The following is a 13520-nucleotide window of genomic DNA, read 5'->3' on the forward strand; positions in this document are numbered from 1 at the left end:
CTTTTTTATGTTATCGTTCATAAAAACCATTTCTCAGGAACAGGAGGAGAAGAAAAAAACCCCTGACTTACCATGGAGGGGTTCCATTCTGGTAGAGGGTATATCTATTGCGAGAGGCCCTGTCTCTAAACCGTTCTGCAGCATCAGCTGTAAGTTATTGTCCTTGCTGGCATCAGAAGTACTGTAAGACTTAGAATGAGTTTCATGGTTAGAGACGGTCTTGTAGTTTGTACCATCTAATAAAGGTACTGATTTCTCGATAGAGTGGGAAGTGGTGGTCTCCTCGAAAGTGATGGTGAAGGGATCGGCGCCGTTCTCCACACTGCCAGGGTAGGTCACCATCTGGGTACTGATGGAGGTGACAGGTGTCATGGCGCCATGGTTCCTCTGAGAACGGACCTCAGAGTGGACCGATCTGTCATCGTAGACGCCCCCGTTGATGGCCTCGCCTCTATGATTGCCCTCTCCTGCTACGTGGACATTTGTGGTGTTGTAGGTTATACTCTGACCCTGTGCATCCAGACCCGACCCTGCGTGATCTGAAGGGAAGACGACATGCACGCATGCAAACATCATGCTCATATGACAACATGCAAACGATCACTATAAACATAACACCAACCACTAATACATCTACAACAAAGAATACAAGTTAATGGATTTTGATAACTGGTGTTTATGTATTCTAAGACTTAAAACGAAACAAGAGCTCACATTATCCACCATCTGAATAGAATTAGGACTCAAAGTATAAAGATATTCGACAACTAGACAGAAAGCCCTGCAACCCCCCCCCCAGTCCCCCACAGATAAAAACAAAACAATCAAATCATGTATATGAGTATTACCGTAATATCTAGTTTCAAAATGGTCAAAATTGTAGAAAGCTTGCTAAAAAATGTTTGGGATCAGTCTATATTTGGAGGACACAAAATTATAGCATCTATCATATCCACATAGGTTTAATTTGTTAAAGTTCAGTGGAAATTTATGAAAGCATCCGGTACTTGAAGACTTGTGGTAACAGGGGGGGGATAATTTGGTTAAATTCAACTTTTGCAAGAAATGAGTTAGCTTGTTGCCCAACATCCTTCTCACACAAGTTCCAATTACTCTACCCAGCTGCTGCAACCAGGATATTGTCAGACACCGGTGTATGTTTTGTCTCTTCTTACTGAGCCTTGCAATTATAGATATTACACGAGTACAGTAAATGTTAAATTCAAGTCAATCCCACGTGATAGTAGATGAAGCATTCTACCAAGAAATGAGAGTGCACACTGAATGTTCAATGAAGACAGCTATAGAAAGCCAAATTTATCAATTCCTGGAATCTACGATTATCTTCCTTTTTAAATTTCAAGACTTCGCTTAACCAGTATTACAATTAATTGAGGCTATTTATGATAGGGCTCTATCCAGTCATGCTCAAAATGAGAAAACTGTTTTTGTTTTTTGTTTTTGTTTGTCCTTTTTGGGGTGGGGGCATTTTAATTGACTTTCATTTGAAAATATGACCCCCTTACGTTCTCTAATGAATCCACGATCACCCTCAAAGTAGCCAGTAGACTTCTTAATCTGTGGTTCTAGAAGAAATGAATGATGAAACACATAAAGACATGCAGATACTGAATGCAAGATGACTAAAACCAAAAGAATTAACTACAAAAAACAAGTAATGCATGCACAACTAACATATAACAGTGGAAAGAATAATTTTAGCAAAAGGTTAAGTGTACACCAAATAGCAGAAAATGACACTACAGATATTTGATGACATTGTGAGGTACAAAAAATATATAGTGAAATTCAATTTGCAGACACTGAAACGGCGATGACAGATTCTGATGGATAAAAAGGCAAGCATTTAGAGGAGCAAAATATGAAAACTTCTATGTAAGGGAATACAAACACAGTCAGAAATAGAATAAGTACAAATTTGTCTAATTATTTAACCTTAACATCTACATTATTGCTTTTCACACTGGAGAAGGAAAGAAGGTGGCCAAAAACAAAATTATTAGTGAACAATTTGATTGTTATTATTATTTTTATTTCTTTTTGGTGGAGGGGAAGGGGGCGCTTGTGGTTAGCAGTATATTAGAAGCAGATTTTTTTATGCCAGTTACTGCCATTATTTAGCCACATATTGCTTTAACAGTGGAAAAAGAAAAGCTCGAACTTTAAGGGTGAATGATGAAATCTGCTCTGTGGGTATGAATCTGGAAGGCAAGTTTTCATGACACATCATGAGAAGGGAACTGGGTTGGAATTTTTATATTTTCACAGGAATGGAACTGCAACATTCCTGATAATATTTCTTGATTTTGAAAAATGATTGAACCAGGTGTTCAATTATCAGTAAGATGCCACCGTACTTATGGAGTATGTTTTACATGTTCTATTTTACAATACTTAATTTTAAAGTTAGCATGCATGGTAAAATGAAATTGATGTCAATAATCCTAAAACTACTAAAAGTCAATAATCACAATTTCCATTGCTAGTTAATGAAGGCAAAGGAAACAAAGAATGAATGTCTTGTGATGTTATAGTTGAGAAATGTGCAACCAGTGATATTTAAGAGGGATATGAAGGATGAGCTACTGTAGTCTAGCCTACATACAATGTGTTGATGAATACTGTTAGGGTAGCACCACAAAGTGACCAATGTATAACACTTTGACTAAATTTTTTAGGGATTTGATGAAAAATTTGCATTCATTTTGGGATTAAAAGCCAGTGCCATATTTAAAGCCTAATTATGTGGATTCCACTTAGCTGTGCCTTCAAACTTCTGTTATATGGTGGTATAGGTCTATTCAGAAATGAATTAATAACTCTTTCTGAAATTATTATGCAAATCTCAACAAAATTATAACTTCTTTTGCTGAAATATTATAATAAAAACAATGTCGAGCAAAGCAAAAGAGCTGACCTTTTTCTATGATAAAAGCATCTTGAAAGAGTGAATTGAAAGCTGCTAGAAATGCAAAAGGTGTTAATTACTTCTAATTATAGATCTAAAAGAGTCACATGACCAGCCACACCACTTTTGTGTCCTGGGGGAAGTGGGCGAGGTGAGGGACAGAAGGGAGGGAGGGAGGGGGGACAGTGATACATTAGCCACTTCATAGTGCTTCCCAGTTTGGTTACCTTTCCTATGAGAAGGGACCTCTGCATAGTCATGACCAGTAGATTTCAAGGTTCCATTGTCAATAGAATGATCATATGAAGAGGTACCTAGTGTGAGACAAGCATTTAACAGCTACAACTTACAGGTCAAACACTAGTAGTAGTATGAGAGTGCAAAGTACTGTATGTGAACTGGTATTAACATAAATGCCGGTAGGTCAGTAACGGTACTATAGGCGAGTGGCAGCAGGCTGGTAATACGGTAATACCGTAGCCTGGTGCCATTAGCTACAACTTTTATTCATAGTACCATGAAAAAAAGATAAAATCCTATCGTAGGCAAGATGTATATGGTTGATGAGGTCCATGGTTGCTACTCTGTTGAAAGTTGTTTAATATATGTTGGTGAATAAGATGGACAAAAAATATATTTTTTAGTTAAAGGGTTGTTCAAGTGTCAGTAAACCTTTTAGTTTTTACAAAGGTATAGATTTATATAGCTAGTCCAGCCCTGCTACATCACCAGTCAGTGCTTGTGTAATACTTGTGCATATAACAGCACTATAGAACACGGTAAAGAACACACCGTACAGCATGTGTTGCTCACTGTTGATGGGTAAAATCTGGATATGTTTGTGATTAAAATGGTTCAGTGGCTGGAGCCTGAGGGGAGGAGAGGAAAGGGAGGGAGGGAGGGATGGACAGGGGATACTTTGTAAGTGTGCATGGCATTAGCAGCATTGCCTATAAAAGGCACCCATACCCATCATGGGCATCAGCAGGTTTCAGAAAGTGGGGGGGGACACTATACTATCTAAGCGGAGCGCCACCATTGGTTGGCGCGTAGCGTACCAGAAAATTTTGGGTACATAAGACCCCCTAGATCGCAGGAGACGGCCTTCCTGAGTCGTTTTTAGTTACATCAGAACCAGATCTGTGAGGAGAAATTTTGTCTCACAAAACTAAATTCCGACAGAAAGTACTGGTAGAAAGATGCCGTTCTGACACCAAGGGAAACGAATTACACAGCGTCCATCTCAAACGAAATATTTTCGGTAGTTTGGTATCATATAATACCCTGCATACAGGCAGAATACTGTCTGTAGGGCCTAAAATATATGATATTACTTCCTGGTGGGGTCTTCGACTTGTTTTCAAGTTGAAATGCGTCGTTTTCTCTGATTCACAGTGTAGGGCAAGGGGAATTCCATTTCTGGCGAGAAGGGGTGCTTCCACAAAACACTCTAAAACATCGTTCAAACATCGCACAAACTTTTATCAGAGGTCTCGGACGAAGCGGGGAGGGTGAATATCGGAGGAAGGGGGATAAAGGGCCAAGCACTGTTCTAATTTCCAGTGCAATTTATTGATAATGATTCTTAAGTTAGATTCTACTTGAATCAGCTCAGCAATTGTGATAGAAAATCGCGCATATGCATGTGATTTTTTTAATAACTGCTCTGAAAAGTGGGGGGGACAAATGATATGATATCCCCTCCACTTTTGAAAGTGGGGGGGACATGTCCCCCCCGTCCCCCACCTGTTGACGCCCATGATACCCATACATAATATTACTCTTTGTTAGTGATAATCTGTGCTGATGTTTGCATAGGTAGCAGTATTAAAGCTGTGGTCAGTTTGATTATGAAGCAACAAAGGAAACGTTTGCAAACCCAATACCTGCATAGTGCAAGTAATCTTGAAGATGGTCACCGACCCAGCGGTTAGATGGCGTATCATCCCAGTGCATACTATCACCTAAAGGTTAGAGGTCAGAAACTTTTCTTAAAGAATCACGTTAAAGACTCAAGTTAGCAGCAATTAATACAAGAACAAGGTTGGGGAGGAGGAGGGGGAAGGGAAGGGTAGATATCTGCAACCAACTGAAGAAAAGCTTTGGAAGAATCGAAAGAAAACGGAGCGATGTTTCAAAGAAAGAATTAAAGTGACATGTAACGTCCTGGAGCAGACATAGACAATGAAAACTCTGCACCGTAAAGTTTGGACAAAGATTAACGAGGAAAAAAAAATATTGGGGAAGATTTGTAAGAAGCTTCTACGGACGAACCGAAATAGAGAGAAAACAAAAACAAAGGAAATATCGCAGTTGCAACAATACTTTAGGACTGAATTCTCTTGTGCACACATACTTATTGCATACTTCTATCCCTAGTAGGCACGTACTGTAAGAGCAAGCGAACAGACTTCAGGGAGCTCTGTTAAGCTAAAGAACTGCAGAGGGATAAGTTAATAACAGTACGCGGCGAGTAATTCATTTGCAAAAGAACACAGCGAAATGTGATAGCAGCTTTCCCTATGGCATAAAACAATAAAGGTTAATTTAAGCCGGCCAATCTGTACACTACTTTTAATATTAAATCTCAGAAAAAAAATCTGATATTTGATAGCTGGTATAATTGATGATAATAAATGCAAATTCTACCTAATTTCTGTATTTGTAAATATATTTAATGTGACGACGTACCACTGGCATAGCTTCGTGTTTGCATATGAGAAGTGTCCGTTATGTCAAAGTCTAATATTGAAGATAAAATGAATAGAGTAAGTTTATGGATTCAAACTAAGAATTTTTTTTTTTTAATTTTATCTTTCACACCATTTTTTTTAGTTAATGATAGTAAGAAGAATTTCTTTGGTGTCAGTGTTCTTGATTAATTGGCAGTGAAAACAATTTCAAAATCTAGAAATTTTTTGACCATGGACAGTTTTGTCTTCCAAATAATCTTACCACTGCTTTTGGGATATATAAATTACTATCAGAGCATCCGTCTACAAATATTCAAGGGTAAAATAGGTCAAAGAGTAGCCTTTAACATTCTGTAATAACACTTTCAATAAAGCATACATAATAATTTGACAATTACTATGAAAGTGAAGAATTATGCAGCATGCTCCGTTATCCCTCAATGTGTTTTGCAGCGTTTGACTTTTAATATTGCGTTGTTGAATGAAATAGAAAAAGTGCAAAGAATCCAAAACTCTGGAGGAGGTGAACTGCAGAGACACTGCGATCACTCGGGGGGTGTGTACCGCCTATACCGGTGCAGAATCTAATGAATATTCATGTTATACTTATTAAAGAGTGTAGTTGTATTCATTACCTGTCTCATACATAGAGATCTGTCTAGGAATCGTGAAACCACCATTTGCTGTGAGAAGAGTAAGTATAACATGTTCAAAAGTAAAGACTGCCCTCATTTTACATGTATACCAACAAAATGCATGCAAGTCCTTGTATTTCTCTCAAAGATTACAACAACAAAAAAACAACAAAAAGGACACCGACAAATACAGACCGAAAACATGCAGAAATTAAAGCAAGGCAAGTTAAAGAAAACAAGGTTTTTAAATGTTGCATAAAGCGTGATGAATACATGGACATCAAAACAGATTTGACAAAGACCAAATCCCTCATGCAGAATTACACATTCCCCAAATTAGTTGCATCTCAGCAATATAGCACTCTTCAATGCCAATCAGAAGCGTGGATCCGGAGGAGAGCTAGCCTTGCACAGAGCATAACATGGTTGTATGTTAAAGCTATGCAAAATATCACAGCTGGCATACATACAATGTTTACAAAGGAGAATAAAAGTAGGATATTACACCACTGCCAGATTAAATTAAATATCATGAAGGATTTTTTTTTTTCCATTCCCAAATCCTAATATGTTAATCACGACAACTGCACAACATTTTCCTACTGGAGGAACCTGTGAAATCAAGATGTGTGGTTCTTTTTATATATATATTTTTCTTTAATCTACTCGGTGCATTTTGTGTACTACATTGGGTGGGTAGGTCATGCAGCACGAGCCCCATACCTGTAAAGATGTACGGTATTCGGCTAGGGTGGGAGAAACGTGCACTGGCACGTGGCGAGGGCTGCATCGCTATACAAAATTGAGATGGAATTTAACATGAACATCTGACAACGATAAATGATTAAGTACATAGAGCCAATTTAAAGCCAACCCTACTTAACTCATAGTCAATGATGCAAGTAGTGAAGTAGGCAATATATATACATATATATATATACACACATATATATATATACACACATATATGTATAGAGGCTTTTAACAAAAATTTAACAACATAAAATATAGAAACAAAATATACAGCAACAATTAGAAATGCACAAAACACTTATTCCGGATGAAACCGATATAAAACGAAAGTCAATGAATGAACACTGATTGAGGCATATAACAGGGATGACTCAATGAATAAGTTAAGCTCTTACCTATGATCCTGCATTCAGTGAGAAAGATATTATTCAACAACAAAAACAAATCCTCAAAATAAGAAAAAACAAAAATTTTGAACAAAGTTATTGAAACAATTTGAAAATGTAAAAAAATAAAATAAACAGATTGGTGGTTAGAGATACTTTGCTTTAAGGTTGTTTGTGACTTACCATCAATTTTTCTTGACCCTCCAAAGTCAGTTTCTATGTCACCTGCAGAGAGACAGATTAAAAGGCTGATTGCAAAGTAATTCATTCGAATGTTAAGAAATGAAAACAACAATAATTTGGCTGTATAATTAGAAAGGCAAGTAAGACAATATATATCAATGGCTGAGGATATGACCACTTGCAGAGAAGACAACAGTATTTACATTGCTATTTGAAAACTAAAGCTTTGTATCTTGTTCCTCACTTTTAGTTTCACATTTTTAAATTCCATGTTAGATCCCCCCTCCCCCACGAATCTTGAACCTGCGTTTGCGAAACCATGAAGAATACTGTAGAATTTCTAACCATTCTACATGAGCTATGACCCATCTGACCATGAACCCCCCCTCCCGAACCCCCACACCCCTCGAAATTGATACTTGGAATGCATGAAATCTACCCTTTGTCTATGGGGACTTGATGTAAAAACAATACCTTAATTGATTACTGTTGGCAACTTTCCAAAGCTGGGAAAAAATCCTCAAAACCACCGAAAATTTCTGTGTCCCCCCCCAAGTTTTTAGCTGCCCCTATACTGGGCATCTTAGTTATATTCACAAGGGCGTAGGAACCGGGGGGGCTGGGGGGGCACCAGCCCCCCCAGTGAAAAATGTGGAGGGGCGGAAGTATCATTCCGCCCCCCCGCTTCCTAAGTCAGAAAACCCCTTTTTCATTTCCAAATGAGAAAAAAATCTCATTTGGAGCACCAAATTGCATCTAAGGCCTGGTGAAAATACAAAATTAAGTTTACAAAATGGAGTGGGTGTTGAAGTGTGCTATATTGCACCAAATTGCATCTGAGGCTACCTGGAAACGGAAAAAATTCCAAAGGGGAGGGGGACACCCCCTCCCCTTAGACCCCTCCCCCAGGCCGGCCATCAGTCTTCAGCCCCCCCCCCCCACTCAAAAGTACCTTCCTACGCCACTGTATATTCATGTTAAGTCCATACATATTCATATTCATATCCATACATATTCATGTTAAGTCCAAACATACCTTCCGACTTAATGAGATTGTCCGTCTCTGTCTCTGTGGTAGAGCTCATTAACACATCCGGACCATTCGATTTATACGAACCAGCCGAGATTGCAGTCCTGTGGAAATGAAAATAAATATCTCAACATTAATCGTTACTTTTCAGATGACTCCTAATTAACATAAACAAAGCTGAAAATGTACTGTTCGCTTTGGCTTTCTTGTAATTGCATCATGATAATATTCGATATAGGACAGTCCATGATAAACCAACCTACAATCCTTTTTTTGGCTTTGAATAATGCAAATTACAACACAAATGAATGGATCAATTCATTGTCACTAAGAACAAGTTTTACAGGGTGTAATCTATTCCATACTGACGAATACAACATGAAGAATCCTTCTGCAATTATTCGGCAATTTTTTTTTACAGATCTAACCTACAGTGTATGAATTATTTAGTTGAAGCAATATTGCAAATGCCTGAACCCAGTCAGCTAGCTGTCAGGTCAGGTCAAGTTCCTTTCACCATTTCAAATCTAATAGTATGAACAACTGAATCATTTACATGAAAGATAAAATGTTCAATCATCTTTCATGGTATGAAATGAAATGAGCCTAGGCAAGATTCAAGATTATGAATTCCACTGTGAGGGCATTAACGTATAACATCCACTATTCGTCGAGCTAGGCTCGACTCCTCGAATTATCACGATAATGGACTATGATAACGTTGTCATATTCATGACTTTAATGGAGATGATGAGCACATTTAAAGAGTATATAATCCACTTGATAACATCACTGAAATAAATATTACTACTTTCAATGATTGAATGTTGGGATTAACAGGGCAGAACTACACTTCATGTCCAGGAATTTAATAAATTGATTTAATTTTGAGCCATTGAAAGCTCATCAATTGTTAGTCACAAGTTATTAAATAATCTGAAATAATAACTAGACTATAACTTACGCTGCTCCATTTTTATTACTGGACGAGGCTACCGCACCAGCAGCACAGCAGGCACTTGCACCACAACAAAGTTTCGAGCAAAAACTAGAATAATATTTAAAGAAAAAAACAGCTTCAATTAACACAGCCACAGAAATTCTACTTAGTAATAATCCACAGCTGTGCCCTATGGTACTGTTCTGTACCCAAACACTGGTTCAACTTTCAGTAAGCCCCAAAAAAACAAAAAAAAAACACAGAACAAGAAAGAACCAGAAAGTAAATAAGGAAAATATTACTGTCATATTTATTTCAAATTTTAATCAATCAATCTGTCAATTACCTTTCCTTGAACATATTATTCTGATTAACAGCAGGGAGGACCACACACATATTTGCAGAACTGTATGTTTTTACGTAATCGATGGTAATGTTCTTGCATAAGGGGTGGTAAAAAAAAACACACACTTAGTCAAAAAAACATTTTTTTTAAATGAATGTATTTAAAAACACTTGGAATTAAAATATCAATAACTTACCCTGCACATTCTTCTTCATCTGCACAGCAGCAGGGACAGCAAGAAACCCAACACCTAGCAAGTCCCTGACAACACTGGCCGAAGCAACCCCCACCCCCACACACATCCCCGCAGCAGGGACACATTGAGGCACAACACTTGAAGCAGCCGCAAAGGGCGCAGAGGAGGAGCAGTAAGGCCAGTAAGAGGATGAGGGCTACCAGTGCTAACGCTATCAACCAAAGCCACCAGGGAAACCCAGCCATGCCGGTACCTGGTAGGGCAGCTGATGTGCCACCTGTAAAACAGAGAAGGGAAAAACAATAAATAACAGGGTACGATTTCTTTACAAAAGCTTGTGGAGTTGATACTGGTACAATTTTTAGGAGAGGTTTTAGGAGAGGAAAATAAAGTCCCATAGCAAAGTCAGTGGCTTGACTCACAGAATTAGGACAAATACGATTGTGCGACGAAAATTGTTAGAAATGAAAGGTTTTTTGATGAACTACTATCTAGTTAACATTCAAACAGGGAATTAATCTAGGAGAGATCTTTGTTTGATTAATCGCAACCCTAACTTTCAAGAAACACTCGGCAGTTCCTGAATTAACGATTTGCAGAATATGAAACATTCAAATTGAAACAACTTACCATTTGTATTTTAAAGGGCCAGACAGTATTATCATTTAACTACATCTCACAGCCACATTTTTTGGTTTAAATAAAATTAATTAATTAAATGACTGCCATACTTTTAAGATTCATAACAATATATTCAGTCCACCATTAATGGCATGAAGAATGTATTGATGACAGTTACCAAGGAAATGATGATGATGATGGTGATGATGATAATCTTGATGAATCAGATAAAACATGAAAACATGTTCACACATACTAAATGATAACATGGGATGAGTTAGTGTGAGAAACAAGTTAAAATACAACATGAATTACGAGAGTAATATCCACGCAATGTAAGACCACTTTCACCGTGTAAATTACATCTGAATATGTAAATATATTACCTCAAATATCCATCCTATAGAGGGTTACAGTTTCCATCATAAAAATCATACTTAATACCTAGCTGCTTTAATGCTGTTATCAAGTTTTTTACGGCGCACAGCAGTCAGGAAAACACAAATTTTAGCACTGCTTCTTAATTTTATATTTTAAAACATTGCCTTCATCAATTGATATTGCGTCTCTGTGTTTTCGTGGACGACTCATATAAACAAATATTATGTGTGGTCAAACCTTGCAGATTGTCAACGGAATCGTAAACTCTTCACTGCAAAGCTATTACACCAGCATTTGTAGTTTTGTACTGTAAGAATGCTTTTCTCCATCCACACCCCTTCCTCCTCCCTCCATCCTCCCTCACCCCTCCCTCCCCCCTTCCCCCTCCCAAACCTTTCAACTGGTACCATTATCCTTTTTGTATGTCAGTTCATGTCCCAGTCCATAAAACAGGTCATAAATACTCAAGTGTATATAAAACAGAGATGAATGACCCTCCCGGGCAGAACTTGTGAGTCTTACGGGGGACTGCATGGCTACCTATAAACCCACCCACTGACCTACCCTACCTTACCCCACTTACTACAAGACTATGCACTGTAAACAATACAGTGCGTGTATATATCAAAAACCTTGACAGATATAGGTAGCAAACAGATGATGACAGCTGGAGGATGTTCAGGAAACTGTATAAATCATTCAAGATATGAATCCCGATTATCCAGGGAATGAAATTATCTGCTGGTTCGTGCGATTCGCAGCTGTTTCCGTGATGGTTATGCCATATTAATTACAAACATTAGTTATTTGATCATCCACGTTCATTTCGTAAGATGAGCCGCCTGTCTCGTTTGGCAGGGCAATCTTAGCCAGATTATGTGGATCTCATTCGGAAAGTACTCGAATCGATAAACGTGAAGAACTTTAGACGTAATTATCTCGCAAGCGCAACGTTTGCGATGTGTCGATAACCTTTTAATGGGGAAATTTATCCCTGGTTCCTGATTTGACGAGGAGAACAATACACTTGAGCGGTTACGTGCACAGTTGCACTAAATTCGCACTGGAATACAAATTCCAATTAAAGCTTTATGAAGAGATGCACAGACATCCAAATTAGCATATTAACCAGAAACATGAAGTATTATGGGAAGTGGTGCCCCCCAACCCCTCCCCTCCCCTCCACCCCACCATCCCTCAGGCTAATTAACTCCTGGATATTCCAATGGATCCCGTAATCTGAAAAAAGAATGCTCCAAAGATTAACTGGTATGAAAATGGACTTCAGATATGAAACGTGGGGCCCAGTATTTCCAAAAAGTTAGATAAAAAAGAAAATTCCCAAAGAATGAAGTAGTATTTTGTAAGTAATGACTTTTGAATAAATACAACTTTGAGTTTATAAATCCCTCACCAGCGAGATGATGCGCAGAAATATAGCAAATTGTTCAAACTTAAGTCATACCTATATTTGGAGCTTGCGGTATGAACACTGGTGGACGGAATGGGAGAATAATTGATTAAAGTATAAAATAACGAGCAAATTTGGCATCTGGCTGATTCTGCCCCTATCAATGTCGTTGTTTATTGACAAACACGGGCAATAACATACAAGAACAGGCACTACAAAGTGAATTCCCTACATATATAAATATATAACCTTCTTTCCCAATGGGAATCCTTTCAAAAAACAACCTGTAGTTGTAAAACTTGATGTTATAGTACAGTATCTGTTTAATTTAAAGAGGTGAGGTTCAGACAAAGCTTTAGACATTTCTTTTGAACTTTTCTTTGCTTTTCTGCCATGCAGGTTTTAGCTAATATAATAAACGAAATCAGTCGTGCTGAAGACTCTTGTTAATTCTACTTATTTATAAATTAGGAATTTGAATGATTTCATCACATTCAAGTTTTTAGAAATTTGCAAAGTTACTATAAAAGATTTTAAATCCTTGGATAAACTACCAATTAACGTGTAGCTACTGATGCATAGCTCTTGTTCTCTACATTTGACTGCACCTGTAATAAATAATGGGCCCTCATTTCTACCTCTTCAAAAAAAAAATCCCTCTTACAAGTAATCAAAGAAATTCTGGAAAGCAAATGAAAGGAATGACCTAACAATTTAAGTTGTCATTTAGGAAACAGTATACAAGCGAGTTAAACAAACTTGGCCTGGTCTTTTTTCTATGCGCTTGAGATATTTACCTAGTCCAGTTTCACCGGGAATGAAGGCAGATATAGGGCCAAGACCAGCTCCGTTCCTTCCTTGTACCCTGATGTAATAGAAAGTTCCTCCTTCCAGGCCCTCCAGTGTAGCTGTCGTCAGGTTGTTGTTGATTTCCACCCTCTCCCAGTCTGTGATCACTGCATTCTGATCATCGGTGTAATATATTATGTAACCTGCAATGTTAGCCAAACCACAAC

At 37.9% G+C, this 13520-nt stretch overlaps 1 protein-coding gene across 33 annotated transcripts in view; it reads right to left on the reverse strand.

The window, feature by feature from the left end:
• Positions 1-13520, reverse strand: part of LOC139966539 (neogenin-like) — a 117782-nt gene that overhangs the window by 13362 nt on the left and 90900 nt on the right. For 17 of the 33 annotated variants that reach the window (XR_011792693.1, XR_011792690.1, XR_011792692.1 and 14 more), the window contains 13 exons: positions 13302-13496; positions 12559-12585; positions 10092-10368; positions 9574-9657; positions 8616-8713; positions 7580-7621; positions 6981-7049; positions 6258-6305; positions 5621-5671; positions 4816-4893; positions 3157-3243; positions 1527-1586; positions 72-539 (listed from right to left, as the gene is read on the reverse strand). Coding sequence is in view for 30 of the 33 variants with exons in the window: in XM_071969670.1 (XP_071825771.1) it covers positions 72-539; positions 1527-1586; positions 3157-3243; positions 4816-4893; positions 5621-5671; positions 6258-6305; positions 6981-7049; positions 7580-7621; positions 8616-8713; positions 9574-9657; positions 10092-10368; positions 12559-12585; positions 13302-13496 (1584 nt within the window). In the remaining 3 variants the exon portion in view is untranslated. The remainder of the gene's footprint in view (positions 1-71; positions 540-1526; positions 1587-3156; positions 3244-4815; positions 4894-5620; positions 5672-6257; positions 6306-6980; positions 7050-7579; positions 7622-8615; positions 8714-9573; positions 9658-10091; positions 10369-12558; positions 12586-13301; positions 13497-13520) is intronic. The other 16 variants (XM_071969661.1, XM_071969664.1, XM_071969662.1 and 13 more) reach the window with 16 other exon arrangements.

The sequence above is a fragment of the Apostichopus japonicus genome, chromosome 4, assembly GCF_037975245.1.
Source record: "Apostichopus japonicus isolate 1M-3 chromosome 4, ASM3797524v1, whole genome shotgun sequence".
Lineage (NCBI taxonomy): Eukaryota > Metazoa > Echinodermata > Holothuroidea > Aspidochirotida > Stichopodidae > Apostichopus > Apostichopus japonicus.